Source organism: Emydura macquarii, unplaced genomic scaffold, assembly GCF_026122565.2.
Source record: "Emydura macquarii macquarii isolate MOO-44397 ecotype Brisbane River unplaced genomic scaffold, CSIRO-AGI_Emac_v2 contig_554, whole genome shotgun sequence".
NCBI classification, from domain to species: Eukaryota; Metazoa; Chordata; order Testudines; family Chelidae; genus Emydura; species Emydura macquarii.
The window spans coordinates 14,007,642-14,033,914 of NW_027130691.1; the positions used below are offsets into that span (position 1 = coordinate 14,007,642).

The 26,273-nt window shown below is 37.8% G+C and overlaps 1 protein-coding gene across 3 annotated transcripts in view; it reads left to right on the forward strand.

Annotated features, from left to right (window-relative positions):
* Positions 1-20,990, forward strand: part of CHFR (checkpoint with forkhead and ring finger domains) — a 33,997-nt gene extending 13,007 nt beyond the window's left edge. For 2 of the 3 annotated variants that reach the window (XM_067539809.1, XM_067539810.1), the window contains exons 4-18: positions 252-361; positions 2,455-2,514; positions 2,686-2,898; positions 4,322-4,495; positions 5,784-5,940; positions 7,006-7,160; positions 7,866-8,028; positions 9,526-9,668; positions 10,755-10,874; positions 11,292-11,375; positions 12,052-12,122; positions 14,055-14,142; positions 14,330-14,437; positions 15,713-15,785; positions 20,049-20,990. In XM_067539809.1, coding sequence (XP_067395910.1) covers positions 252-361; positions 2,455-2,514; positions 2,686-2,898; positions 4,322-4,495; positions 5,784-5,940; positions 7,006-7,160; positions 7,866-8,028; positions 9,526-9,668; positions 10,755-10,874; positions 11,292-11,375; positions 12,052-12,122; positions 14,055-14,142; positions 14,330-14,437; positions 15,713-15,785; positions 20,049-20,136 — 1,807 coding nt within the window. In that variant the 3' untranslated portion in view covers positions 20,137-20,990. Of the gene's footprint in view, positions 1-251; positions 362-2,454; positions 2,515-2,685; positions 2,899-4,321; positions 4,496-5,783; positions 5,941-7,005; positions 7,161-7,865; positions 8,029-9,525; positions 9,669-10,754; positions 10,875-11,291; positions 11,376-12,051; positions 12,123-14,054; positions 14,143-14,329; positions 14,438-15,712; positions 15,786-18,264 lie in introns of all 3 variants that reach the window. The other variant, XM_067539811.1, reaches the window with a different exon arrangement.
* The last annotated feature ends 5,283 nt before the right edge of the window (positions 20,991-26,273 follow it).

The window sequence follows — 26,273 nt, forward strand, 5'->3', positions numbered from 1 at the left end:
TGTCTGTCTATTAGCCACATGTTTCCTTACCAGGAGCTGAAAACTAGCAATGAAGTCCACAGCAGATTTTTCCCATTCAGTTATCTGGCTTCTCTTAATCTTGGCTACATCTTTTTTTATTTTATTTTATTTTTTGAATACCAAATGATTTCCTCTGCTAGAATATCTATTTTTTTCTCCTTCTTCTTCCAAGCAACCCCCATGGTAATTATGAAAGCATTTGGGTTTAATAACTGTCTTTCTCTTTGCAGCACTAATGGAACAGTAATTAATAAACTGAAAGTGGTTAAGAAGCAGACATGCCCTTTGCAGACTGGGGATGTGATCTATGTTGTTTACAGGAAGAATGAGCCAGAAAACAGTAAGCAGATATCTTTTTTTTTATTTTTATGGCTTGGGCTAGATATAAGGGAATATCAGATGGTGAGAATAGAATACTCAGTGAATGCTAGAGCAAGTCACTTTTTAATATTAAAACAAAATTTTTCATGATTTTGGGGACTTTCTCTAGTCATCATCATCTCATCATCATCACTTATTTGTATTATGGTAGAATCTATAGACCTCAACTGAGATTGGGGCCTCATGGTGCTAGGTTTATACAAACACATAATAGGAAATAGTCCCTGCCCTAAAAAACTAACAGTCTAATTAGACAAGATAGCTGAAGGGTGGGAGGAGAAATGGAGGCATAGAGTGGTGGAGAGACAAGCCAAAGGTCATGCAGTATGTCATAGGCAGAGCCAGAAATAGAAGCCAAGTCTCCTGGGTCCCAACCCAGTGCCATTAAATTAATTGTAAAGTATTTAGCATTTGTTAATTCAATAGAAAATGTTCAGTTTTCAGACATTTCCTTTATAATAAATGAAAAGTATAGGTATTTTAAAAACTAAATTATAGTTACTATGTCCAAAACAGGAATGTAAATCCCTGAAATGAAATGAAATTTTACATTGGGCAGATTGAGAGTGTAACAAGTTATTACATTGTCACAGGCTCAGGAATTACTATACTATGAAGATAGTCAGATACTACTGTGATGGGTGTGGTATTAAAACCCCAGGTAAAACACAGATGAATTTGGTGCCCCAGACTTGGCTAAAGTGTAAGACAGTCTAAAGGTCTTAGAATTCATGTTTGTAACTATGCTACAACAGGAAAATCTATAAGCTGTTTGTCCAGTTTATTTTAGATACATATAATTGTTGGAACTTGAATTCCCTTTTGTAACTTCACCATTAGCTTTTAGAATCTGGATTAATCAGTTTGTGATTTCAGTTTTACAGGAAAGCAGTGGCACATGTGCACACACTCTAAATATATATCTCTATATCCACTATCTCCTTTGTAGATCCTCTTTTGGGGATTTCACTGTAGCAGTCAATATTAGTTGAGGAACTCATTTACCCTGTTGCTCCAAGATAGCCTGGGATGTTCTGAAGCAGAGGTAGTCAATAGGTGGAACACAGGTCAAATCTGGATTGCCAGATGCTTTTGAACAGACCACAAAATGTTTTTATTTACTTATCATGATGGATGGTTTTTTTTATTATTTTTCTCTGGAGTCTGGACCTTGACTATACGTTGACCAAGATTATTTGGACCTTGACAAAATATTCTCTACCCCTGTTCTGAGGAATTCATTTTCTTTTAGTTAAAATGTATTTGAATGGGGCTGCTCAGTCACTTAGTACATATCATTCAGTTAAAAGTATGAGTCCTGATTTTTTTATCCCCTCGCCTTGAAGTTGGCTTTTTTAAGCAATTCTGAAGCAGACTAAATAAAATCCTGTCTAGTTCTTTGCCTGTAAGAGTGATCACAGTGCAGACTTAGAGGGTTTTGGAAGGACCTTAATGATTGAGGATAAAAAGCAAGGGGAGACAATGGGATATCTGGGGCTCTCTCAGGGTGCTGGAGGGTTCCCGTAGGCTGGGGAAGAAAGGATTTGATTTGATTTATTTGGTAAGTAGATTTTGGGTTAACCTGTGAATAGCATTTGAGTAGTGGCTTAAACTGTTGTGTGAAATTTAACTTTGAACTCTTTAAAAGAAAAATGTATCTAAAAAGTCTAACTTATGAACAGTTAGAGCTCATCTCTCAGCCTTCTGCAAAGAACATCCAGTACAGTTGCATTAGTAAGGGCAGTCACAGCTTATCTTGACACACGGTGGAATTTAGGGTTAGGAAATGTTTAAGCCTAGAGTTCTATGGTTGGCACAAGCTAAATTTCACACAAGGCTATTTGGCTCATTTGAGAAGAATAGATCTAGCTGTTCTGTTCCTAATTACCTCCTAAGTAGCAGCATTAACATTGGCTATAACAGCAATCTCCTGTTTGCCATCTCCATTCTGGGAAGCAGCCACCTGTGGGTAGGAGTTGGCGAGAGTAAAAGAGAGAAATAAAAACATTGCTTTAAAATCAAATTTCTGCCAATGGGTTTCTCACCTTTCAGATGTTGCTTATCTCTATGAATCCTTCAATGCAAAACAAGATTCAACTCAAGAACCAGTAGGTAAGTAAAACTATTAGTTCAAGATCAAGAAAGGGAGATGAGTGGTTGTGACTAATTGCAGCCTGTTTAAGAGTGCTTAATTCCTTCAATCCTGTTAATTTTGACTCTTGAAGCCATGATCTTTTGTGATTGCCTGTCAGGATGTTCTTTCCACTCCCTTTTCTGTTACAGAAGCTAATGTAGAAAATACATGCCATCTGACCAAAGATACCTCAAATACAGGAAGAAGTGATGAAGAAACCCAAATTACCTCATCACTGCCAGCCACTCAGTCTTGCTATGAGGAACCACAGCCATCTACTTCTACATCTAACCTCTTTAATGCTTCTTCTACCTCTCTTATCGAGCGGGCATCTGCTGAACAGGATAATCCTTCAACATCTGGTAAGGATTGTATGCAGTGTTTGTAAGCTTGATGCTTCAGAAATTGACTCTTCTTGTGAATCCTATCACATTAATCTCTTACTGTAGAAGACAAAATGATACTGATCAAAATCTGTGTAAAATTTCAAGTCAAGGCACCTGATAAGTAGTTAATTTAATAACTTGCTCCATAAGAACATCATAGGCTCAATTCTAGTGGTTCGGAGTGGCAATTGTAAGAATTGCCACTGTGTGTACAGCAAGAATACAACTGTGTGTATTAAAGGACACAGAAAATATATTTAAATCGATAAGTGTTTTAATTTTGCCATCTTCACTATCTTGGAATTTAGATGCAGCTGTTGTGGATTCCACCCCCCACCCCTCCCAAGCTGCATTGTAAACTTACTGAAACTATACAGATCACATCACAGAGCTAACTAACTGAATATTTGCACACATGCTTTTGCTCTCTGAGGAACCATTTTAATCCTCACTGTTGCTGCTGCCATTCACCAGTCCACTTTCTCCCATTCAGAGATTTTTAAAGTCAGAAGGGGCCACCATGATCTTTAATCTAACAAATAGAACAAAAGACATTTATTTAGAAGATGTAAATGATGTTCCCAGATGTGATCCCCCAGTTCCTATAGGGACACTTCCTAGCTACTTACCTGCTAGTTTAACCTGTTTAACCAAGTGAAAATCCATGCTCAGGCTCTCGATCCAATTTACATGAATTACATGATCACTGCAGGCTGCCTCCTGACTTTCAGCGTATCCTCGATTTTCTGTGCACCTATACTACACTCTGCCTCATGACCCCACTCCATACCCAGATTGCTAAACATGTCAAATACTGTAGCATCTGATTGCAGTTCTGGCTTTGTCTGCTCATACTAGCTCCTTCCCAAGTATTGCTGAAAATATGCCTTAACTTTGATGTACTCTGTGTATTATTTGTGTTTCCCCCAACCTCTTCAACCACTTCAGTGGTAGGCTGCATATGTGGAAGGGGGCTGAGGGTGTTGTGCGCATGTGAGAGAGAGAGAGAGAATAAAATCACTACAAGACTGAATCTTTCTTACCGAGTATTGGCCTGGAGCGTATTTTTATGAATGAATTATAAGCACTTCTATTTAGATGAGATGTTTACAGATTCTGTACCAGTTTCTTTACAGATCCTCAAAATAATCAGGTACACTGGGGAAACTAAGACAGATGATATACCATATAATTGTGTAAACGGTGCCCATACATTGTTGTTTGACATGGCCTTTTCTCATTCAGATGATGTTTAAATTGGGATGGGTGTGTATCATGAGAGATATCATAGTTTTTCTTCAGTGTTCCCTCTTTGTACACATCAGTTAATAACCTGTGCTTTCATTTTGCAGGATCACAGTCCTCTATTTTCATTCCTATGTTTGCTTCCCGACTCTAGAATCTACGTGTCCAGGAGCATCACCTGAAGAACAAGCACAGTTGTATGCAAAAAGTGAAACTTCCACTATCACTTCAGATATCATTGATAAAGAGAGAACTGAAACTTGTACATCAGAGCCTCAAAGGGAAGAGGAGGAGGACTTGGAACCTGCTAAGAAGAAAATAAAAGGAGGCTAGTATATTACAGTATTATGTGACCTATGATGTAGGCTTCTATTTTAATCTTTTGTTAAAATGATTTGAAAAAAGACTACTGCTCTGTAACATAATCAGAAGGTTCCAGTTACATACACGGATGACTTGTTAACTTTTCACAGAATTCCATTGGGTTAAATGAAACACAGGGACAGTGGCATACTGTGGGTCTCCGGCACCCAGGGGCCAGTACTTACATTTGCGCCTCTCACCCTGCATTGGTGGTGGCAGCGGCAGCATGCCATGGGGGTGAGGAGGGGTCTGCAGGCCATTTCCCGCTCTCCCCAACAAGCCCCCCCACCCTCCCCTGCGGTTGTGGCAGCGGGGAGCAGGAGTGATGGGCAGATGCCCCCAGGCTGCCCAGCAGTGGGGAGGCGGGGCATGACGGGCTCTGCCTTGGGGCCCCGCCTTTGGCTGCCTGGCCCCTACACAGCCGGGGTCCCCGCAGTTCCCTCATTGTGCTCTGCGCAAGGGCAGAGAGTCCGGGAGAATGTTTGCTCTCCCCGTAGCTGGAGCTCTCAGCTGCCAGCAAGCCTGAGCTGGGGTCAACGCAGCTGCTGGGGATGTTTAAGCCCAGCAGCCCCTGGCCGCCTGCAACATTGCGGGGGCAGCTCCAAGGAGGAGGGCACATGGCCTCCCCTCCAGCCTCCCACCCTCAGTATGCCACTGCACAGGGATTTTAAATGACTTTCCAGAGTGCAGTAGGCAGTTACGAGGTTCAGTCTAGATTAGAATCCAAGACTTTAACTATATCTTACGAAAGTTTAAGACTATTATTACTCTTTTCTCTACTCATGTGAAATGAGTCCAAAATGCACTCCTATTAAACCTAAAAGGGCTTTAAAGGATATGTTTAAATGGCATATGAAACCTTATTCAGAACACTAATTTTTTTCGTATTGCAATCAGGTTTTAAAAAACACATGCCCTGAGGCCTCTATTACAGGAGTGCTAATATGTTTACTTTTTACAAAGCATGACTTAAAGGGACCAAAGACAACTGATATTAGACCTGCTCCAGGTTTCCTGATATTCTGTTACTGGCTCAGTGAAAATAATGGCTGTGATTGTAAGACTGAGCAGAGATCAGTCTTCAAAGTAAGGTCATCAGCTGATGTTCATTACCCAGCACTAATGATGGAAGCAGTTATGAATCAAAGTGCATAGTATTTGGCTTAATTGAGTAACATTAAATAGGAAGTTCTGATACCCATGGTCCAATTTCATGTACTGTTATAATGCTGAGATATCTGTCTTCTCTGCAGATGAGAATGCTAGTCCATCTCTTCAGATGACATCTCCAAGTGAATGTATAATTAAAGCTGGATTTGAAGGTGCAAAAACAGCAAATGTGAAACCAGACAAGATGGAAGAAACACTCACTTGCATTATCTGCCAGGAGTTGTTGCATGACTGTGTCAGGTACCTTTAGTTAAAAAGAAGCTTCTGTAATTATGTGGGACTTAATTATAGAGAATGCAATAACTGCTGGCTAGGATAGTGGGGGTTTGTTTGTCTTTTGTAAGCTACTGGTTTCTCATGATGAGATTTTTCTTTTTTTATGCAGGTGTGTATATATATATACCAGGGTTCACATGTACTCTTCTCCCACCATACAGTATTGAACATTTGGTTAATTGCTTTAGGCTGGGGCTTTCAAAGAAGCTTAAATGGTGGAAGGGTGCACCATCCTCCAATGCCTTGGGCATAGGGATAGTAGTGTTTTCCTTTGACTCTTCTTTAGTCCACATTATCATTTTCTGATAGGAAAACACTACTAATCTAGCTTTCTCCCACTAAACTGAAGTGAAGTGGAATTTATCAGGTAGCTTAGCTAGAAAAGCAGATCAGACTGAATAGGAGATGCCCATTGAAGTGTGTGATTTTAATGGATGCTTTCCTATCTGGATATGGGAAAGGCGAGCATCTTTGCATCAGAATATATTTGGAAAAGGTTCAAAATTATAGGGGACTTGTTTAATTACTTTTAAAACCATTATTAAAGTTAACATAAAAAATGAAGCAGTGTCCTTCAGTGGTGCTAGATTAATAGCACAGCAGTCTGGATGGATAGTAGAGTGATTCCCGCTTCAGTCTACGTTAAATCCTTGGTCTCTGACAAGACTTAAAATGCTAATTGTGAATGTGGGTTACTTTATATTGTAAACATGCTTTCTAGAATCTACTAAATCCTGAGATTATCCACTAATTTCCAATAGATTGGTAACAAATGTGGTCACCAATTAAAATCTCCTGAGTAGTATTGGCCCCTGTGAAACAAATCTTCACAGAAGAAAAACTAGTGGAAAAACAGACTTTCATACAAATCATTATGTAAAGTTCTTTGTGGTATTTCTTGATTATGTAAACAGATATCAAAGGACCATGGTTTTACTTACTTTTGTGTTTAAAGCTTATGTAAAAGGCCTGTTTTGAGTCTTGGAATTTCTCATTGTTCCTCTGGTATAAACATGTTTGTGTTTCCAGCTTGCAGCCCTGCATGCACACCTTCTGTGCTGCCTGCTACTCAGGGTGGATGGAACGATCTTCCCTCTGTCCAACTTGCCGTTGTCCAGTTGAACGAATCTGTAAGAACCATATACTGAATAACTTAGTTGAAGCCTATTTGATCCAGCATCCAGGCAAGTTGGAAGTGTGTTTAATATACTTACACATACAATATGTTTCAGATGTTAAGTGTGAAATAGGTATATAAACCAAGAAAAAGATCTTTATCCATAAAACCTTCTTTGCCCATCTTACTACTTTGCCAGTTGTTCTCCCCAGTTAGTATGTCAGAATAAAGAGTAATACTCAAATGCCTGAGAATGAAAGCAATTTATTGTAGGAACCTTTTTGTAATACTATATCTGAAAGCACATAACAAATATTAAGGGTGCTTTGACGCTAAATTAATTCTGAGAGGGAGGGAAGGTATTCTTAAAAAGAGGCACTGAGAGATGAGGCTTCCCAAAGTTAGATACTTTTGAAAAAACAAGCCACTAAGATGCCGGAATTTGGATTTAATTGTCTAACTTTAAGCACCTACTTCTAAAAATTTCATCCTAACTGACTTCCCAACGTCATACACTGCCATTGTCAGAGCTGGAACTACAACGAAGAACTCCAGGCTTTGGTCTTGTGCTTGTGACTTCATAAAATGTCAGATAAATGAACATTCTAGGTTGTAATACGTTAGCTATAAATACTGTAGTCAAATATTTATAAATACTGTATACATTGTTTAAAACTTGCACGGTGATGGTGGTGATTTTGCTTTAGAATAGCTGATTTGATGATTTACAGCTATCTTTTTCTTCACATTCATACTCGTGTTTCTTTTGCAGATAAGTGTCGTAATGAAGAGGATGTACGTAGCATGGATGCCAGAAACAAAATTACTCAAGACATGTTGCAGCCAAAGGTGCGAAGGTCGTTTTCGGATGAAGAAGGAAGTTCTGAGGATCTGCTGGAGTTATCAGATGTAGATAGTGAATCTTCAGATATCAGGTATATGCATTTAAAAAGGTGTGCACTGGCTTTGCTTCAGGTCAGAGTGCCCGCGATATTAGCTGCAACCATTTGTAAAACTGGGATTTAATCTTTATTTATCCCTCATTTTGAAGCTCAGGCAGTATGTTTCCATTATCATTATCAGGGTTCGGTTTTACGGTAATTTCCTTTGGTTTTCAAGTACATTTTTGTACCTGTTACCCTGGTCTTTTCTTCCTCATGAAGGGCCTTATGTCCTTGGATCTCCCCATTGACCATGCAAGAAGGCATAAAGGTGTGGGTTCAGGTTCTTGTCTGCTCTCAGGCCCAGAGGGAGCTCTTAAAGACTGACAGTCGTTGGCTTCATTCTTCTTTTGACTCTTGAACTCCGGACTCTTGTTAAACTTGGTATCATTGCTGTTATTTTTTGTTTCTACCTTTATCCCACTGCTTTCCTACCACACCAATCTCTGTGCCACTCAATCTCTCTGTAGGTCTTCCATGCATATATTCCTCATCCTCCCATTATTTCTCCTTCAGTTTACTTCTCCCTATTATCCACTCTTTTAATCCTATAATCTCCTACACCATTTCAAACCCACCAGATGGACTGAAATAACAAACTATTTGAGGTTTATGTTTAAATAACAGAGAATGCAGCAAAATAAATTTAATCTTTAGATCAAAAGAAATTTTTTAACTCTCTATAAAAAACCCATCCAGCAGCAGGCAGAGTTAAGAGCTCTACTTTCATGTGTGTCAGCTCTATTTGAATCACCCGAGGCACCTGTCCACCCTGCTGTTATAGAGGCAGCAGGGAGCTGATTCAGGTCTTGGCACAAGCTAAAGCAGCCCAAGATCACCAACATACAGCTCCGGCCATGCTGCCTTCTACTTCTCGCATACCCTTTCCATCAGAGATCCAGTAGTGGGTGGTGTTGGGCAGTGAGTACTTTACTGAAGGATTCCCAGATACCAGGAGAATTCCCAGTTGGCTGGCTAAGCCAAATTTCTGCTACCAAAGTGGTGCCAAGGAGATGGAGTGGAACAGAGTGGTGGATCTGACCCTAAGTTACCACATACTGTTGTAACCTTTTGTCCTCCTTTCCCTCATCCTACCCTTCTTGGATTGGAAGCCAAGGCAAGTATTGTGTTATTTGTATGTCCTGTAAAGCATCCAGCTTCCTTGTGGGTGCACTGTAAATAACAGTCTAGAGCTAACTTGCACTCACTTCTGGAACTAAAAAATGTGAATGTTTCTGAAATGTTATAAATAATTGTGGCTTTTTATTTTACCCTTTCCAATTTGAAAGGAACTAGATGTGCAGTACTTAGCTTCATTGCTCTGTGTTGCTGAACTTATAAAATTCTATATATTGTCACATCAGGAAATTCCAGATTTTATCTACTGGGTTTAGGCTGACACTTTATAAAACCAGAAATAAATAGCTAGTTGAATCCACTCTGGTACTATTCATATAAAATCCAGTAACCTGATTGTGTCCATCCTTTCAGTCAGCCTTATATAGTGTGCAGACAGTGCCCAGGATATCGACGACACTCCATTCAGCCACTTCCTTGCCCAGGCCAAGAGGGGGAAGCAGGAGGATTGCAAGCATTGGGAGATGCACCATCGACGTCTGCCAACTTTTCTGCAAGTCAGTGTGATAAAAAGTTTGTTGTTAACATGGTACTGGAACACTATGAAACACAAACACCACTTATGAGGAAAGGACATTTTCTTGGGGTGCTGTGAAAGTCAGCATCTTTCATAGAGTCTTGAGATGTGAAGATGACTTTTCTGGGCTAATGGGAGCTAAATCAAGCCTTTCCTATTTATTTAACAAATACTGTGTACTTTGTCTTTAAATATCTGTACATTATAGCTGAGTGGGCACATTTTCTGTCACCCTTGTGGGAGTATAGAAAAATATGAGTGTCTGTGAATTTCAGCAAAAGATCCTAGTACAAAGGCAGATTTACAACATGCCTTATAGGAGTTACCAATGGTGTAGGTTCAAAAGATTACAGGATTTGTAATGCATAAAGGGTGAGTGTAGATGACTCTGGTCAGGGTAATAAATAATCCACTAATTACTAGGGTTGAGTAGGATTTCCCAGGCAGGGGAATAAATTGTAGAACATCACATGATGGACGTGAGATTCATCTGAAATTTGTTGTTCTCCATTCTTCATTTTATGGGTTGACATCTTGATTTTGCTGCTGGTGGATAGAATTGAGGATTTTGTCAAAATCAAAGTGGTATCAAGAAGTCATCAAGCTTTTTGTTAAGCTGTTTCAAAGCTGATTTTAAAAATCATTCATTGGCTTTGATTTGTCAACTCTAGAGTCTGCATTGTGTAAATGATTAAAGATGTATGTACTCAAATGTATAAGCAGAAAACTAAAGAGAGAACTTAAAGCTGTGTTGCCCAAAATACACTGTTTAGGAGCAGTTGGTTCTTTCAGTTTCTTAAGTTATTTCCTTGTATTAAATACAAGTTTTATAGTTTAGTGTAAAAGAGTATATTAATGCCAATTTCCCTATTTTTCCATATAGCCTTCTAAAAAGTGTAATGATACTGCGAAGTGTCAAGTTCCTCGGGGGGGGGGGTGGGGGGGTGTGTGTGTGTGTGTGTGTGTGTGTGTGTGTGTGTGTGTGTGTGTGTGTGTACACTCATTGGTACTGTGGTCCAATATTATATCATTCTTTGATTTCTTTTTTGTTTTCCTTTCAATCTAGCTGTCCAGGAATATGTTTGTCCTTCTCAAGGAAGTCATGTAATATGCACATGCTGTTTTCAGCCAATGCCAGACCGAAGAGCAGAGCGTGAACAAAATCCCAATATTGCCCCTCAGCAATGTGAGTACATTTTATTATGCTAAATACAGATTTGAGGCTCTTCTCTTACTGCTAATCCTAGGTCTATTTGAAAGACATTCTGACTATATTGGTTCATGTGCTGTTACAGTAAGAAAGGGTCTTCCTGCTTTTGTGTGGTTTATTTAAGGGGGGAAGGTTGTTTTTCCCATATCTCTACTCTAAGCACAATTAATACAAATTTTTTTGAAATATATTAGCACTTTTTAACTAAAGCACGGATGGAAAGACTTAAATCTTAGAGCAAAGTGCATTAGCTGACAGATTTTTGTATTAGTTGTACTGTGTTTTGTGTTTAAACCCTGTGAGCTTTGGGTACCTGTGCTGCTTTGTAAGATCAATATACAATGACAGTGGTGAGTGCCTTGGGTTGATCATGGCTTTTCTTTGTGTTCACAGGCACAGTTTGTCTACAACCGTTCTGTCACTTGTACTGGGGCTGCACTCGGATGGCATGTTTTGGCTGTTTGGCACCATTCTGTGGTATGCCAGGAGAATTGCTGTATTGGCCCTAGCCACTCTGCATACAATAGTGTCTCAGTTACTTGGGTTTTGCCAAGCTTAATTTTCTAATTTAAATGTAATATTGTAGTTCAGATTAGGCTTTAGCACAATCACAGTCATGGCACAGAAGAAGAGAGGGGATCTATATTGTCATGTTCCAAGTACATGTAGCTCTTGAAATGTATAATCCTTAGCTTTCAGATGCTTTAGCACTTTGAAATGTCATAGCAAGCTAGCAAATTACTTTTGTGACTATAAATAGCACTTTGGGTTTTAAAGAGAATCTTGCAACATTTCAGGCTAAAGAGAAAAACATACAAATGAGCATAAGAACATTGAGAGCCAGATCTTAAAATGTTAGAGAAGACCCTTACCCACTTCAAAAACGTTTACACTATAACTTTAAAACATGTAGTAGGAGTCACAATTAATGGGTTATTGTATTGTTAATAGGTGCTGAGCAACATCAGCTCCTGTGGACTATAGTGAATAGTGGGGTGCTTAGTACCTAAAGTTGAGATGTTACCTGATATGCTTCAATATGTGTTTTGGATAAACTGATATACTGTATTCATAAAACTCCATTTTTGTTACAGAAGAAGAAAAACTTATTTAGAAATTGCAAAACAAAGATAATTTTCCCTCTTCTTAACAGAAATAAATCTCGGTGACAAGTGTTTAGATGGAATCCTAAACAACAACCATTATGAGTCGGATATTCTAAAGGTATATTTCAAAATATATGTTGGATATGAGCATGAAAATATGTAACATTGAGACTGAGACACACCAGTTGTTGAAAGCAAGAAATCCAGAAGGAGACACTCTTCTCCTTGATCCATCCCATTGTGCATAGGTCCGGCAGCAATTGAGTGATGTTTGTTCATTCACTGTCTGGAGATCCAGGTAGTGTCCAAGCACAACTAACATTATCTTTAACTCAAATTCTTTAAGTTATATTTTGTTTTACATTTAATAACTCCTTCCTCACCCCCCAAACTCAGCATTACTTTAATATTATAAGCCTAATCCATTAACTCTTACTCAGGCAAATATTTTTTTCAAAGACAAAGTGAGTTTGGATTGAATAAAGACATCAGGAATATGCTCAGCCTTTCATGTTGGCACATCTTTGTGTCATCTCCTGTACTCTTTTCAATGGACAGTAACAGCTCAATGTTAATGAGTAGGTTTCCACTGCATATAACAATGATACCTTGCTCTGATGCACTGTAGTGTTGTTCCCATTTTACAGATGGGGAAACTAAATTAAGTGGCTTGCCCAAAGTCTCCCAGCAGGCTAGTGGCATGAAATAATGTACACGCCTAGCTTGTGTTAAATACATATGTAAGATTTAGACATAGAGAATTAGCTGAGTGAAGTGTAATTACTGTCTAGAGTGTGTGTATATACTTGTACATGCACATGTACACACACATGGATTTCTTATTGTAGTCTGTCAAGCTCAAAGTGCACTCAATTCCTGGATGATGAATGGTGGTAGATTTTGGCCCATGGTGTCACTGTGGCATCTGCTATGCACCAGGACTAAACTGATATTACTAAACATCTTTTTGTATTGGGTGGTGGGGAGTGTTCACTAACAGTGATGTGTCTGACAATCTTTATAATAGGGCTGTGTCCTGGTTGGCAGTTTTAGGCATGCCACAAATGGGTCATGACCTTTGAAAGGCAAACTAAACAGTCCTTCAACTTTCAGCAGAGCCAACCAAGTGTAAAACTTACCTCATTGAGCAAGTGGCCAGCCAGAAGTATTATATTTATTTCCGGGTCATCTTTTGGCCATTTCAATTTCGGTGCCAGAGGGAGAGAATTCTAGTTCAAATCTCTACGCTGCAAGCTGTTCTGAGCACTCCTCTCCCCCGGCTCTTTCTTCCCCAAGCAACTAGAAAAATCACTTTTTCTGTAATCATGGAGATTGATTTCACCAACTTGCGCATCTGATGCAGGTATGGCAATGGTTAAACACCAGAGAAATCACTTGGAAATTAAACGACTAATAGACACCTTCTGGAATTCAAATACATTTAGCAAACAGATGTTACTGCTTTATACATATTAATGATGCACTTGCTAGAAAAAACAGTTCCTAAAGTCTATAAAAAGTGTAATGTCCAAAAGATTAATAATAAAAAAAAACTATAAATAAAATTAGACTTATTACAGTTTTTTCCTCCACTCAAGTTAATTTTAATTCAAAGTATATGCCAAATATACCTTACCATGATCCATGTTGTCTTTAGCTAAGGACATGGGGTGAAATCCTGGCCACACTGAAGTCAATGGGAGTTTTGTCAATGACTCTAGTGGACCAAGATCTCGCTTCACAGGATTGAGGCCTCAATCCTGTGAAGTCCTGCACAGGTGCTTAACTGCAATGGGACTCCTTAAATATTTAAAGCTAAGTATCTACACTAGTCTTTGCAAGAGAAGGGCCATGATGAACATCAAGTACTGATTTTAAGTATCAGTGATCTGACAATGGTAATATTGGTAGTCAAGTTAAAGAAATGTAAATAAATTAGATTAAAAATATAAATGAAATGTATTTTGAAAATCTATTTAGATTTATCTTTTTTGTGACATTGATACCGCTTAGCTTCTTCTAAATACACTTTTTATATTCCACATTTCAGGATTACCTGGCATCCAGGGGTTTTACATGGAAAAACATGTTAAATGAAAGTCTCTTAGCTCTTCAAAGAGAAGCTTTTATGCTGTCAGGTAAGTCTCTTCATTCTCATGTTTATTTTGAATGGCATGCATTTCAAAAAGTAATAGTGGATTGCGATATACACATCCTGCTTTCCTAACCTGTCTGTGTACATGCCCAGAGCGGTTATTGCATTTTTTGAGACATTCAATTAAAGAACACTTAAATTAATGTTGTGTACAAACCCTTCTTCCTCAGATTACAGAATTACTGGGAACACAGTGCTTTGTTATTGTTGTGGCCTCCGGAGCTTCCGAGAGCTTGCCTACCAGTACAGGCAGAATATTCCTGCTGCTGAATTGCCAGGTGAGGAATAGGGGGAAATCAATTTGATCCCTTGACTGTGCAGGACTGAGAACTCAGTCAAACCTCTTTCGATTAAAGGGATACTCCCATGCAGATCCTTATACCTAGGGTGTAGTCCTGTTGAAGTCAGTTGGTGGTTCCCTTTGCAAGAGTGAGATTTTAGGTTGGTTGCCTTATTTGTGAGTTGATGTAAAGCTTATGTGTAGTCAGTTCAAAGAGCATCTAGTGCCAAAGTCTTCATAGAGGATTCTTTGCCTCCAACATGGCCTGTTATTTAAAATTTTAAAAAACAACTATTTGAGGACAGATACGCATATTAAAACACTTCAGAAGTAAAGCACAATATATAATAAGAACTAGCTATAGACTATAATTAGCTATAATAAATTTCACATTTAAATGCAAATAAGGTGCCCATATTTTCTGAGTGATGTCTGATTATATGGCCCAAGTCCTTAGTTGGTTACAAGAATTCATCCCAACATGCATTCTAAAACTGTTGAGCAGTGTAGACCTTCATTATACGATAGTAGAGGCAATTGTAGCTCCTTCAATTCCAATGTATCCCCATCTGTTGGATTCAGCTGAGCCCTTCCATTAATCTACTTTTAACTTGGTTATGCTTTGCTACCTTTTTTTCCCAAACAGTCCTTGTTGTTAGCAACAGCTTTTCCACTCAATTACCTGCTAAGTACACTGCTGTTACTGTGAGTTTCAACACAGCGTGGGGCAGATTGGCCAGTCTAGTATGTTTCATTTTTATAAGTAACGTTTTATCTGCTTAAGGAGTCACCTTTGGACTGCTCAGCTTTACATTCATTATAGCTGTGGGCAAAACTACAGAAAGAAAAATAATCACTACATATTTTTCTCAAGTCCTATTTTGGAGTATATTTTAACTGTAACTGGTGCATGATGTCTTATGTATTTAAGGCCCGATCCTGTTCTCACTGACATCAGTGGCAAAACTCCAAGTGGTATTAATGGTGCAGGATCAAGTCATTATGCAGAGGACTGGTCCATGTTAGCCCCCAATTCATGATGGATTTTTATGTGCTTTAATATGTATTATGTAAAAGAATGATTAAAAAACTGGTATAACTTACAGCAGTTTCTTGGAAAAGGCCTCCTTTTCCGTCTCCAGCAACATCTAAGCAAAGCCATTTACGGCAGTGGATTCTAATGTATTTCAGCTACATTGATTTTTGTCATCTGCTACATCTTTATTCATTAATTTATGCAATAAATGTGGTATTATGGTGATTTGTTTTATAGTGACTGTCACATCACGTCCCGATTGTTACTGGGGGCGCAACTGCCGGACTCAGGTTAAAGCACACCATGCTATGTGAGTTTGTTTTTTTTCCCCCTATTGAACTTAAAACTACCAAAAATTCAGGCTTACAGGAGTAGTTCTCAAGTAGTGGGTCCTGTCTAGAGCTCTGAGAAACTATTTTTTGCAGCACAAACCAAAATTGCATGATTTTGTCTGGTTTTTGTTCCAGAATTGAAATTTATGCCAGGTTCATGGACCATGGAACATCTGTTGGTCCAGTTTCAAGTGAGCGTGCTCTGTCTTATGGTTCCAGGTAGAAGCCACATGATATGTAGAGATTTTGTACAGACCTGAAACTCAGAGTTAGAGCTCCATGCATGTAGAAACAAAAGAAATGAGTCTGTGAACTGAAATAGCCAAGTTTGGCACAATTTTGATCCTGACTTCCCATTCCCAATCTTCACTTCCCACTGAAGTAGACTTTCTTAGTTCTTTGCATCTGGGTTCTCCTCCAATGCACTGCATAAATCATGTTCTGGTACCTGTGCTACCTCCTTTTGAAGTGTCATGGGATTCCAAGTATATTGGGATGCATCTGAGGATGAGATTACTCTCATTGCAAGTGGTTATCTGACATCTTGCTGTTGGAAACAGGTTGAGAACCTGTAGCTTTAGGAGTCTGACATGACTTGCCATTCCTTGTTGCCAGAGTGGCTCCAGGAGTCTTATTCCCTGGTCTAGTTCAACTTGGGTTCCTGGTGAAAGTGAAGTATTAAGCTTGAAAACAGGAGGAGGATCCTTCACTTTTCAAGTGTATAACACTTCTATGGAATATAGACTCCAAATTCATGTGTGAAAAACAGACCTTTTGTGCCAATCACCCACTAGCAGCTGCATAAGACTGCATATTTGATATCTTTAAATGAAGGGTTTGATTCCTTTAAATGCTAGTCAGCTGGATGGGAATTTCTTGGTCATAGATTTCCTAACCATTGCAGCCTTAAATACTGAGGATATGAGGTCTTTTTTTGTTAGAAGAAAAGACTCCAGTCAGTTAGTTCACGGAGGACAATTTCTGGCCTCTCAAGGTATGTGATCATGCATGAGAAATAACCAGAAGTTGGAAATCCCTATATATTTCCCTTTTTTTCTCCCCACAAAGGCCTTCCCTCTTCTTCCCCCACAAAGGGCCACATTCAGACCTAGAATAAAACCATGTAGCTCCATTATTTTCAGGGGAGTTGCACTCACTCCAACCTTAAATTTGGCTAAAAGTTAAAGGACTTAAAAACAGCTTGCTTACCTCAGATTTGATTGACTCCATTAATCAGGGAGGGTAGGCAGAAATACTGTTCCTCATTTTTTGAATAATGATTCAGGTTCTCTGTTCCTAAAAAAGAGCTGTCAGTTTCCCTCTATTGAGAAAGTGCTTTAATGAGCAGGACCTTCTGCTCATTAATCTACCTAATCCTCTGAGAGGACTATGTAGTTACCATAATTTTCCTTTAATTCAGACTACTGTGGTCTGAAAATCATCCATCTGTGCAGCTTACACAGCCAGATCATTAGAAAAACATTTTAAAAAAAGTTCATCCCCATCCTCTTCCCGAGGTTTATTCTGCAGAATCTTTACTCCACAAATTTTCTTTCTCTTTCTCTTTCTTTCTCACAGATTTAGTTCAGGTGCTTTGACGTATGTCTACAAGAGTTATCTGTAGCACTAGGCTGCATTACATTTGCCGGGGGAATTTTGTTGTTTGATGTGCTGGGGAGCTGATTCAGTATCAAAACAACTGCCAAACTTTCCTATTCAGATTGAAGTTGAACTCTCAACTTATGCCTCAGATAGATGTTAGGGGTCACTGAACCCACCAGGGAGAACACAAGGACAGACAAGTACTTGACAGTAAGAAAGTAGTACATTTAGAGAATTGTCACCTGTATAATCCGGGATGATCAGTAAGCCACTTCTATGGAACCCAAGTCACCTGGGAGGATGCATTCTTCCTCCCTAAAGAAGTGGGAAAGTTTTCCACTCTCCTTTATTTCCAGAAAGAGATTCCAAATTCATCTGGCATCTCAGAAGTCAAAGAATATTTATGTTGAAATTTATTTATTAGCCAGCTTAACACCTGCTGAAGGTTGTCTAACAACTTCAGTTCCCAGTGACTCTCATAATGCTGACTGCTGAAAATAACTAGTGTCTGTCAGGGCAAGATTAATTCTGTTTGTGTCCAGTCTTAATTGTCTCCTTTAAAATATGCAGTTGCAGAAAGAAATGCAATTAGCAGGTTTTATGTGTACATAATATAATTGGCGGTTGTTGGGCAGTAGAAATACTAAAAATTCTGTTATGCAAAACTTTATGGAAGGTAGGATTCAGCATAAAATAACAGGCATTCATGCCTTCAGGTTTTGATAGCATTAACATGTATATCTGCTGCTTTAAACTTTGTTTGACTTTAAAATATCCTCTAGCAGGCAAGGCCTTGACTTTTCATGGTGTCATGTTTCTGAGAGCCATTTTAAAACTTTTTTGTTTTTATTTCAGGAAATTCAATCATATTTGTGAACAAACACGTTTCAAGAACTGAACTTTCCATCATTGAAACTGTCTGAATATTTGTAGTCTGTAGATAGGGGATGAAAGCCTGAAATACTGATCATACAGGGGATTTTCATTGCTCCCTCACAGCAGGGAGTCAATAACTTTTTCATCAGGTACTCTGGTGTGACCTTTTTAATTTGTAGAGTTTTACAGTTATACACGAGTAAGCGAGAACCTTTTAAAAAGAAAATCTGACAAACATTGCATTCCATCCTCATTATTACATTGTTGCTATTTCACTATGCTCAAATCAAGTAATAGCAGCCATACATTGGAAGACCTAAGAATAATCAGTAAGGAAGATATTTGCACTAAATGTGTCTGAAAATAAGAGAAATCCTAAAATTAAAATGGAAATGCTCTTTACAGGGAACTTGATATCAAAGTATGAAACTCAGCATATGTTCAGACTTGTCCACTGCTATCTTGTCATTAGTATGGCAGTTGGGATGGAAATATCCACTTTCACAAAACAAGAAGGTGATCTGATACATGTTCATCAGAATTTTTTGTGTTAATTTTTTTTCCTATTCATTAAACAAAGCTCCAAGTCAGAACAGTGCTTTGCAGGAACACTATACAGGAAAACAGTTTCTTTTTTTAATTTAGTAGCTTTGTTTCTTTTTAGAATTAAATAACACAAATAGTTGAACAAATATTTACAAATCAGACTCAAATTAGGGATAGTAATTCTTATGGATGTACACGTTTCTGCTTTTATTAACTGTATAGCAATTTTATATGAAAAGAACTAAACCAATATTGTTGACATAGAGCAAACAGTAAGACAAGTTGGTGCAATTTTTTTAATATAGTTTTGGTGTGATATTGTACGTTAGCTAGGCATGTAGTTTTATCTTGCATCTATGCTCTAGCTTGTGCATATTGGTAAAAGCGTAGAAAGGCTGTCACGTCAACAGAATATAACAGCTTTACTAGAAGGAACAAATGTTATCTACAAAAAGGTCCACCGCAGATGAACTTTAGCAATATGGAAAAATTCTTTTGATGTGGGGGAGATGTAAGGGGGCATTGGTGTCACTAACATGTTGAGTATGTCGACTTCATTTTTCACTCACCTATTTTTTACTTAGTTTTGTTCAGAAAATTTCCTGAGCATCATAAAAATGTGATGTCATAAATATTTTCTAGACATCTGGCAACTCTTGTTCATACACTTGACTTGGACCAGCTTTTCATAAATATGATACCCAGGAGAGCAAAGTAGAATGGGAAGAAAGAGTACAAAGTTACCTCTGTATATATGATGTTTTAGATATGCCTTATTTTGCAAGCAAGACTTAACTTCAATATAAAACAAAAACAAACACTATGCTATGTGTTATAGTGCAGCACAGGATTATGTAGCACATTGTATCTGTTAATTAACTAAAAAAATACAATACTGCACATATTAATATACATGCTAATTAAAAATAATGGATTTCTGTTCATATTTTTATTTTAAAAGTAGCTGCAGCAAGGATGGGTCTGTTGGTAATATCCATAATGCTGTTAAAAGTACACTTTGGTGTGGACTTCTCTTCCTAATCTCTGGGCATTTCCTCCTGTGAGTAGGATTGAAATCAGATCTGGAATAATACTTGAAACTTGTTAACAAAACTTTGTTTCTACCTTTTACTATTACTAACAATGTTCTCTTCCATCTGTATTCATATTTTATGTTTACAAAGATTTATTTTTTTATGGTTATTATATCTTCTCAGGACCACCATTCCCAACTGTTTGGTCTTAATTTCAACTGTTCATGTAAGCAAATTGCATGTATTTGTGGACAGAGCCTTTGCACATTAAATGTAGAAATGTGCTTTGCATTCTCACTCACCACTTTCCAATGGCCCAGATTGGCTTTTAGCATAGACTTGTCACTGTGCTAATGTTCAAGTCCCTAATGTGCTGAATTTTTTGTGGATTAAGAATAACATGTCTAGAACCCTATGTACAACTTCTCTTGCACCTGCACAATCTGTTTGTGTGTATAGGGATATATTATGTGACATCTTAAAAATCTGCAACACTCTCAAGTACTTGACATCCAAACTACCTGTATAGTAGAGGTTCCTTTTATTTCTTTGATGTACCCCTCTCTCTCCCACCCCCCCCTTACAGAGAATAAATATGCCTTTCTATGCATAGGGGGTTGAAGTAGTGCAATGAAGTGGGAAGTTTTTTGTGATTATATTGTACTTGGAAGAGCTGAGAGATTAATTTGCAAATTGGAGGGTGAATAAATCCTGGTCTTTATATGCTCTTAAGTAACTAAGAGCATCTTTCATGGGTATTACATACTCTTATAATTAGTCCTTTTAAAATGTATGGTTGCCAGGTGATATTTAGATAATGTGATAACTGTATAAACTATACTTGGTGTAATTTGTTTAAATACTGTAAAGGTGCACCATATTTTTAACCTGTCTAAAGCACATCCCCACCCTCTTTATAAGAGACATTTGGGAGCTGAGCATGGAATGTTGTAGAATAGATGTTGTGAAAACAAGGGTGATTATGATAGGATTTAATGTAGTGGTGAATAAGATACAATCTCCCTCTGTGAGAAGGTTCTTTTATAAAGAAGGAGGAGTGTAGTTCTTCCAATTCTTTTTGTGATTTCCTGGACTAAAAAGTTATTAAAAAAACTATCCACTGAAGCGGTCTGTTTCCATTTCATCTGTGCTGCTTAATCTCTCCTCACCATAAACTGTCCATAGATGATGTATACATCATTTTCTAACGTTTGGTCATGTTACTTATGAAGGCTACTGAGTTTTTACAGCAAGATTCCAGACTTAAACTCATGGTAACTGAGTGTAAGGTAACCCGGAGAGAGTCCTTACCTGTGATATGTAAGAGATCTGGCTTAGCCTCCATTACACCTGTCAAGATAAATTTGCAAAGGATCTCCAATCTCTCTGCAGGATTTATAACAAATGAGCTGTACAACAACCCAGCTCCATTGTACTTGGAAGTAACCAAACACACACCTCGTTTTTAAATAAGAAACATTTAATACAAGGGGCAGGAGCAAAGAGTTTTACTTCCTTTTGTAGAACTGGATTTTCTTTTAACTTCATGCAAGAGTATCTAGATGCTGTGATCGCTGGTATTCTAGAACTGCTAACAGTATTAAAGTAAGATTTAACAGCAAGCTACAGAAAATGAATACTGCAGTGTTAAAAGTCAATCTAAATAGTTTGTATGCACATGTGGAAAGATACTGAATGGCTATGACTAGTGGAGAAGTTAAGCGTGCTGTAGGAAGTTGCATGCTTAGCAACTTGGAAAAACTTTTATCCATACCAGACTTCATCTGACTGTTTGCTGAAAATAGTAAAGCCAGTCCAACATACCATTGTTTAAGTTTTTTATGAGTTAGGATCTTAGCATTTCTGAACTCTTACAGTTCTCACACTGTAAAATGGAAATTGAAATCCTTTAATATTGTAGCTAATCCTTACTACTGTTTTTTAAGCCAGCTGTCATATGTTCTTCAAACTAAATTAAAAAAAACATTAAAACCTATACTTCAAGCAATATAAAGTGAAAATATAATCCTGCTCTGTGAGCTGTAAGAACAAGAGACCTATAGACATTCAGATCTGTAATTACTTTGGGTGTCCTACCAGCACTGTGTACTCCATTTTAGCATTGACTGTTTTGTAGCTAACTCAATTGAAAAGGAAGCTGTCAAATTTTGGTCTTGCCAGAGTGAAGTCCTGTCATTTGAACACTGTAGTATCATGCAATCCGCTGTGCATTACCCAGTTTATGCATTGTGGAGGGAGTATCTTATGGAGAGAAAGAAAAGAGCAGCATTTAATATGGGTTTTACAGTTTTCACACCTGTCCAAGTACTTAAATCAAGAGTCACTGTTACTCTTGGTCATCCTCACTGTGGGCTGGACTTCAGTCAGTGAGTGGTTGGTTTCCATACAGTTCTCTGCGCCATCTAGGCCTCAGTAATTTACACCGAAAGTGTGATCCTGCTCCCCTTAAAGTCAATGGAAGTTTGTTTGAGTAATAAATAGTGAGGTAGCTATACCAGTAAAAACACAATTGTTAGCATAATAGTCTTCAACTTTTTAAATGAAGACTTTAGTTCAGATGACTTAGACTAGTGTTTTCTGATTTCTTTTTTTTCTTTTTGAGGTGGGAATTGGGGCTTGAGGGAGTTTCTTCTGTGAGAAGAGAATCACCACAAACCACACTCAAACCTTTTATTTATGCCTCCTTATAAAACTTTTCTGGAAAGAGATCTTATTTCATGCCGTCCGTCCTCTTTAAAAAATGCAGCACAGTGACTGCTTATTCGCCTGATTTCAGCATTTTATTTTAGCCATTTAAAGAGAATGTGCCCGAGTAATTTTCCCGCCTTTTTTGCCTGACAGGCTAACAGCCTTTCTCTATCAAGTTTGGGAACAGAGACCCTAATTACAATGTCAGGGACCTGCTTCTGAAGAAAACTAATTACATTATTTCCTTCAGCAATGTCTAGTCTGAAAAGATTGTTTCTAAATCTATATTTTGGGTCATCTTGCTTTTCTTCATGGTTGACTGTTCTAACTTTCAATGAGGTAATTTCACCCCTAATCTCATTAGTTGCCATAGCATTTTTTTGTAATTCATTTTCTAAGGGTGCCATATGAGTTGGAACATCTGACATTTGCAGAAAGGCCATGAATATTTTCTGAAATTTCACTCTCCCTGTCAGTAATTCCTTTCAATGCTGGTGTTACTTGGCTGGGTTAGGTTAGGTGACTTGATTGGCTTGGGTCTTGTCACATTTCTTTCTCCTTTCTCATTTCTTTCTTCACATTTTATCCAAGCAGTACATTCTAGCTTTTTGACGAACAGTGTGAGTTTATCAGAACATTTCAAATGTTTTGATAAGTCTCAAATCAGGCCAGACAACCATCTTGCTGGAAACTGTTTTTCTACATTGGGGGGGAAAAAGTAAATGTAAGCAACAAAATTAACTTTGATTAATTGATTGGATTTTATAAAATGACTGACGGAAGCTGAAAGTGGTTTCTGCTAACAAACTGACTGCATCTTCAGTATTACAGCCAGCTCTCTGTATTAAAAACTCTACATACTAATTGTAGTGAATGTAAGTATGAAACACTTGTGAAAACACAAATCTAAATCTTCAAGTTTAGTGCAATAAGTAGTGCATATTCAATCTTGTTAGGTGTTTAATTCCCTTAAACTTCTCCTTGCTGTTTTAGCTACCTCTGAATAGCTGAGTTTCTGAAGAAAACTAGTGCCATAGAACCTGGTTCTGCTATATGATGGTAGGATAGCAGCAGATCTTTGAAGCTATCCATCTTGATGCTATTTTACTACCAATGAACAAAAGGGAGCCCATGCCTTCTTTCCAAGTTCTGCTACTACCAATTAGCTAGTATTGTAGGTGAGGGAAAAGGGATGCCTCAATTTCATTATCAACTACCATCCTATTGTGTTTCTGATATGGACACTGTAGCTATAATAGCCCCAGAGCTATTTCTAATCAACTATCAAGTGAAATGTAGCAATTCTTCCCATATCAAGTTTTACACACTAATTTTCTAGGTTTTAGATTCATAATCTCTTCGATACTTTTTTCCCACATAATTGTTGAATGACTTTCCTTCTCCTGTTAGTGGTTTTTAATCTACTGTATCTAAGAAGATTTCTATATAAATAAGAACTTTAATTAGCACTGCAAACTGATGATCTTGTTTTAAAAGTAAAATGGGTGGCGGGAGATGGGTGTAAATATCCAAAATAGGTGAGTGCATTTTTGTACCCTTGATTTTTAAAAAAAATATAGCACTTCAATGCACTTTTTAAAAAATTCCTTATAAAAGCATTGTTAACTTCCTTGATTTTCTGTCTTGCCTAGATGCTCTGTATACTGTTAGTCTACGCAGCTGAGTGAGAATTTTGATGCTTCTGGTGTCTTGGGTCTGGACTGATGCACTTTCAGATACCATGCTGATGAGTGTGGTATAAGAACATTAATAAAACAGGCAGCTTTGCAAAGCAGACATATATGCTTTTGGCATAGGCTAGCTATAGCTATGTTAGAGGTTATCTACCATAATGGTCCAGAAGACAGCACTTGGGAAAGGTACTTCTGTTTTAGCCCGCTTCTTCCACTCGACGTGTCCTCATTTTTCCCCAGGTTTCCTCATTTTCAAATTGGGGTAACATCTGTTGAAGTGAGGTGTTGAAGAGTAATTTTTATACAGTTGGTAAGATGAAGTGACAAGTTATATTTTTATATTCTTAAGTTTCTGTACCATGGAGACTTTTTTCTTTTACTAGTTCTAGTTCATGGGTACAGCTGAAAATACTATACAACTTTACTCCATCAGCAGCCTTCGTATTTTTCTAATTAAGTGCTACCCCTGTGATGTTTAAACAGCTTTTGAACAGAAGTGTGTGTGTGGGGGGGGGGAATTTTGCCTTGGGGAAATCCTACTGTCCAACCGTGGACTTGATTTTTAGTAAGAAAATGAAGATGCAGCCATTCTTTTAAAACCAGGTTTAATATAAGAATTTGTCTATTGTGGAACGTTTCCTATTCTAGCTTTTTTCCCCTAATTCCCACTGTACTAGGGCATCCTGCGCTTCTAAAGTTTGCAGCATCAACTACAGCTAGTTTGAAAATAAATATATATTCAAATTTGTTAGGTTTCAAGAAAATGGAAGTCTAGTATGTATACTGTCCCTGTTTACCTGTACCATTATAGTGGGTATTATGAAGGTAGCACATGGTGTCAATGAACATGTGACCAGTACATTTTATATGGCAAGATGCGAATGTGACACTTTTCCTCCTCCGCTGGCAGGGGTGACAGGCTTAGGACAAGGCACACATGTCTACTATTTGGCTACAAGGACAGCTATGACAGGAAGTTAGGTGGCAATAATCTCTTTTTAAGTAATATAACTGGATAAACAAGATGTAGGGATATAAATCCTCTTGCTTCAGGATATTAACTGAGAGAGGGTGTGGAAAAGCTTCTGTGATGAGCACGTTATGCCAGAATAATTCACCATAATATTTCTTGCTCATTTCTCTACAGAATATGGTGCTGTTGGAGACAAGATACTGGCGTAGATGTTCAGAGATTCCAAAGCCAGCAGGGACTATTGTGATCATCTAGTCTGACCTATATAACATAGGCCATACAACAAAATAATTCCTAGATCATAATTTTTAGAAAAACATCCAGTCCTGATTTAAAGATTGAAGAATCCACCATGACCTTTGATAAATTGTTCCAATGGTTAATCATCCTCTGTCAAAAATGTATGCCTTATTTCCAGGCTAGCTTCCACTTCCAGCCATATTCCCTCAGGCTGAGGCAGTGTAGCAGTTACCAATTACCCTAGTCATTCAGTTCAGTATTCCAAAACAAAAAGCAAACAATAGTGCCAAGGCCATTTATTCCACTAAAGAAATTCATACATTAATAAACACTAATTGAAAAAACCTTATTCTTCCTCTCCCCACCCAAGCAATTATTGAAGGAACTGGTCACTCGCGTGTTTTCCAAAAGTAATTTTTTTAATACATGGATATTGATCTTGCAAGTTGAAGTTTAAGTACAACAAAGCAGAATCACTCTGCATTACAATGCAAGTGTTATATGTGAAATTCAATACACAATGAAAGAGTTCATTTAAAATATATAGAGTACTGCAGATTTCTCTAAATATATTAACTCTTCCCTTTAGTTCTTGTTTTAACAGTAATAAAAAAAAAAAAAAAAAGCTGAAGCCAGAATTTTGTGCTTTAAAACTCAGCTCAATGAGGATGATTTAATAGAAATCTGCTTTTGTAATTTGGTTTTTAAAAAAGCATGTTACTATGTGATACTCTCTCTTCCTCCTCAACCACTTACAGATGCAATGCTTCCATTTCTATATATAAAACATGA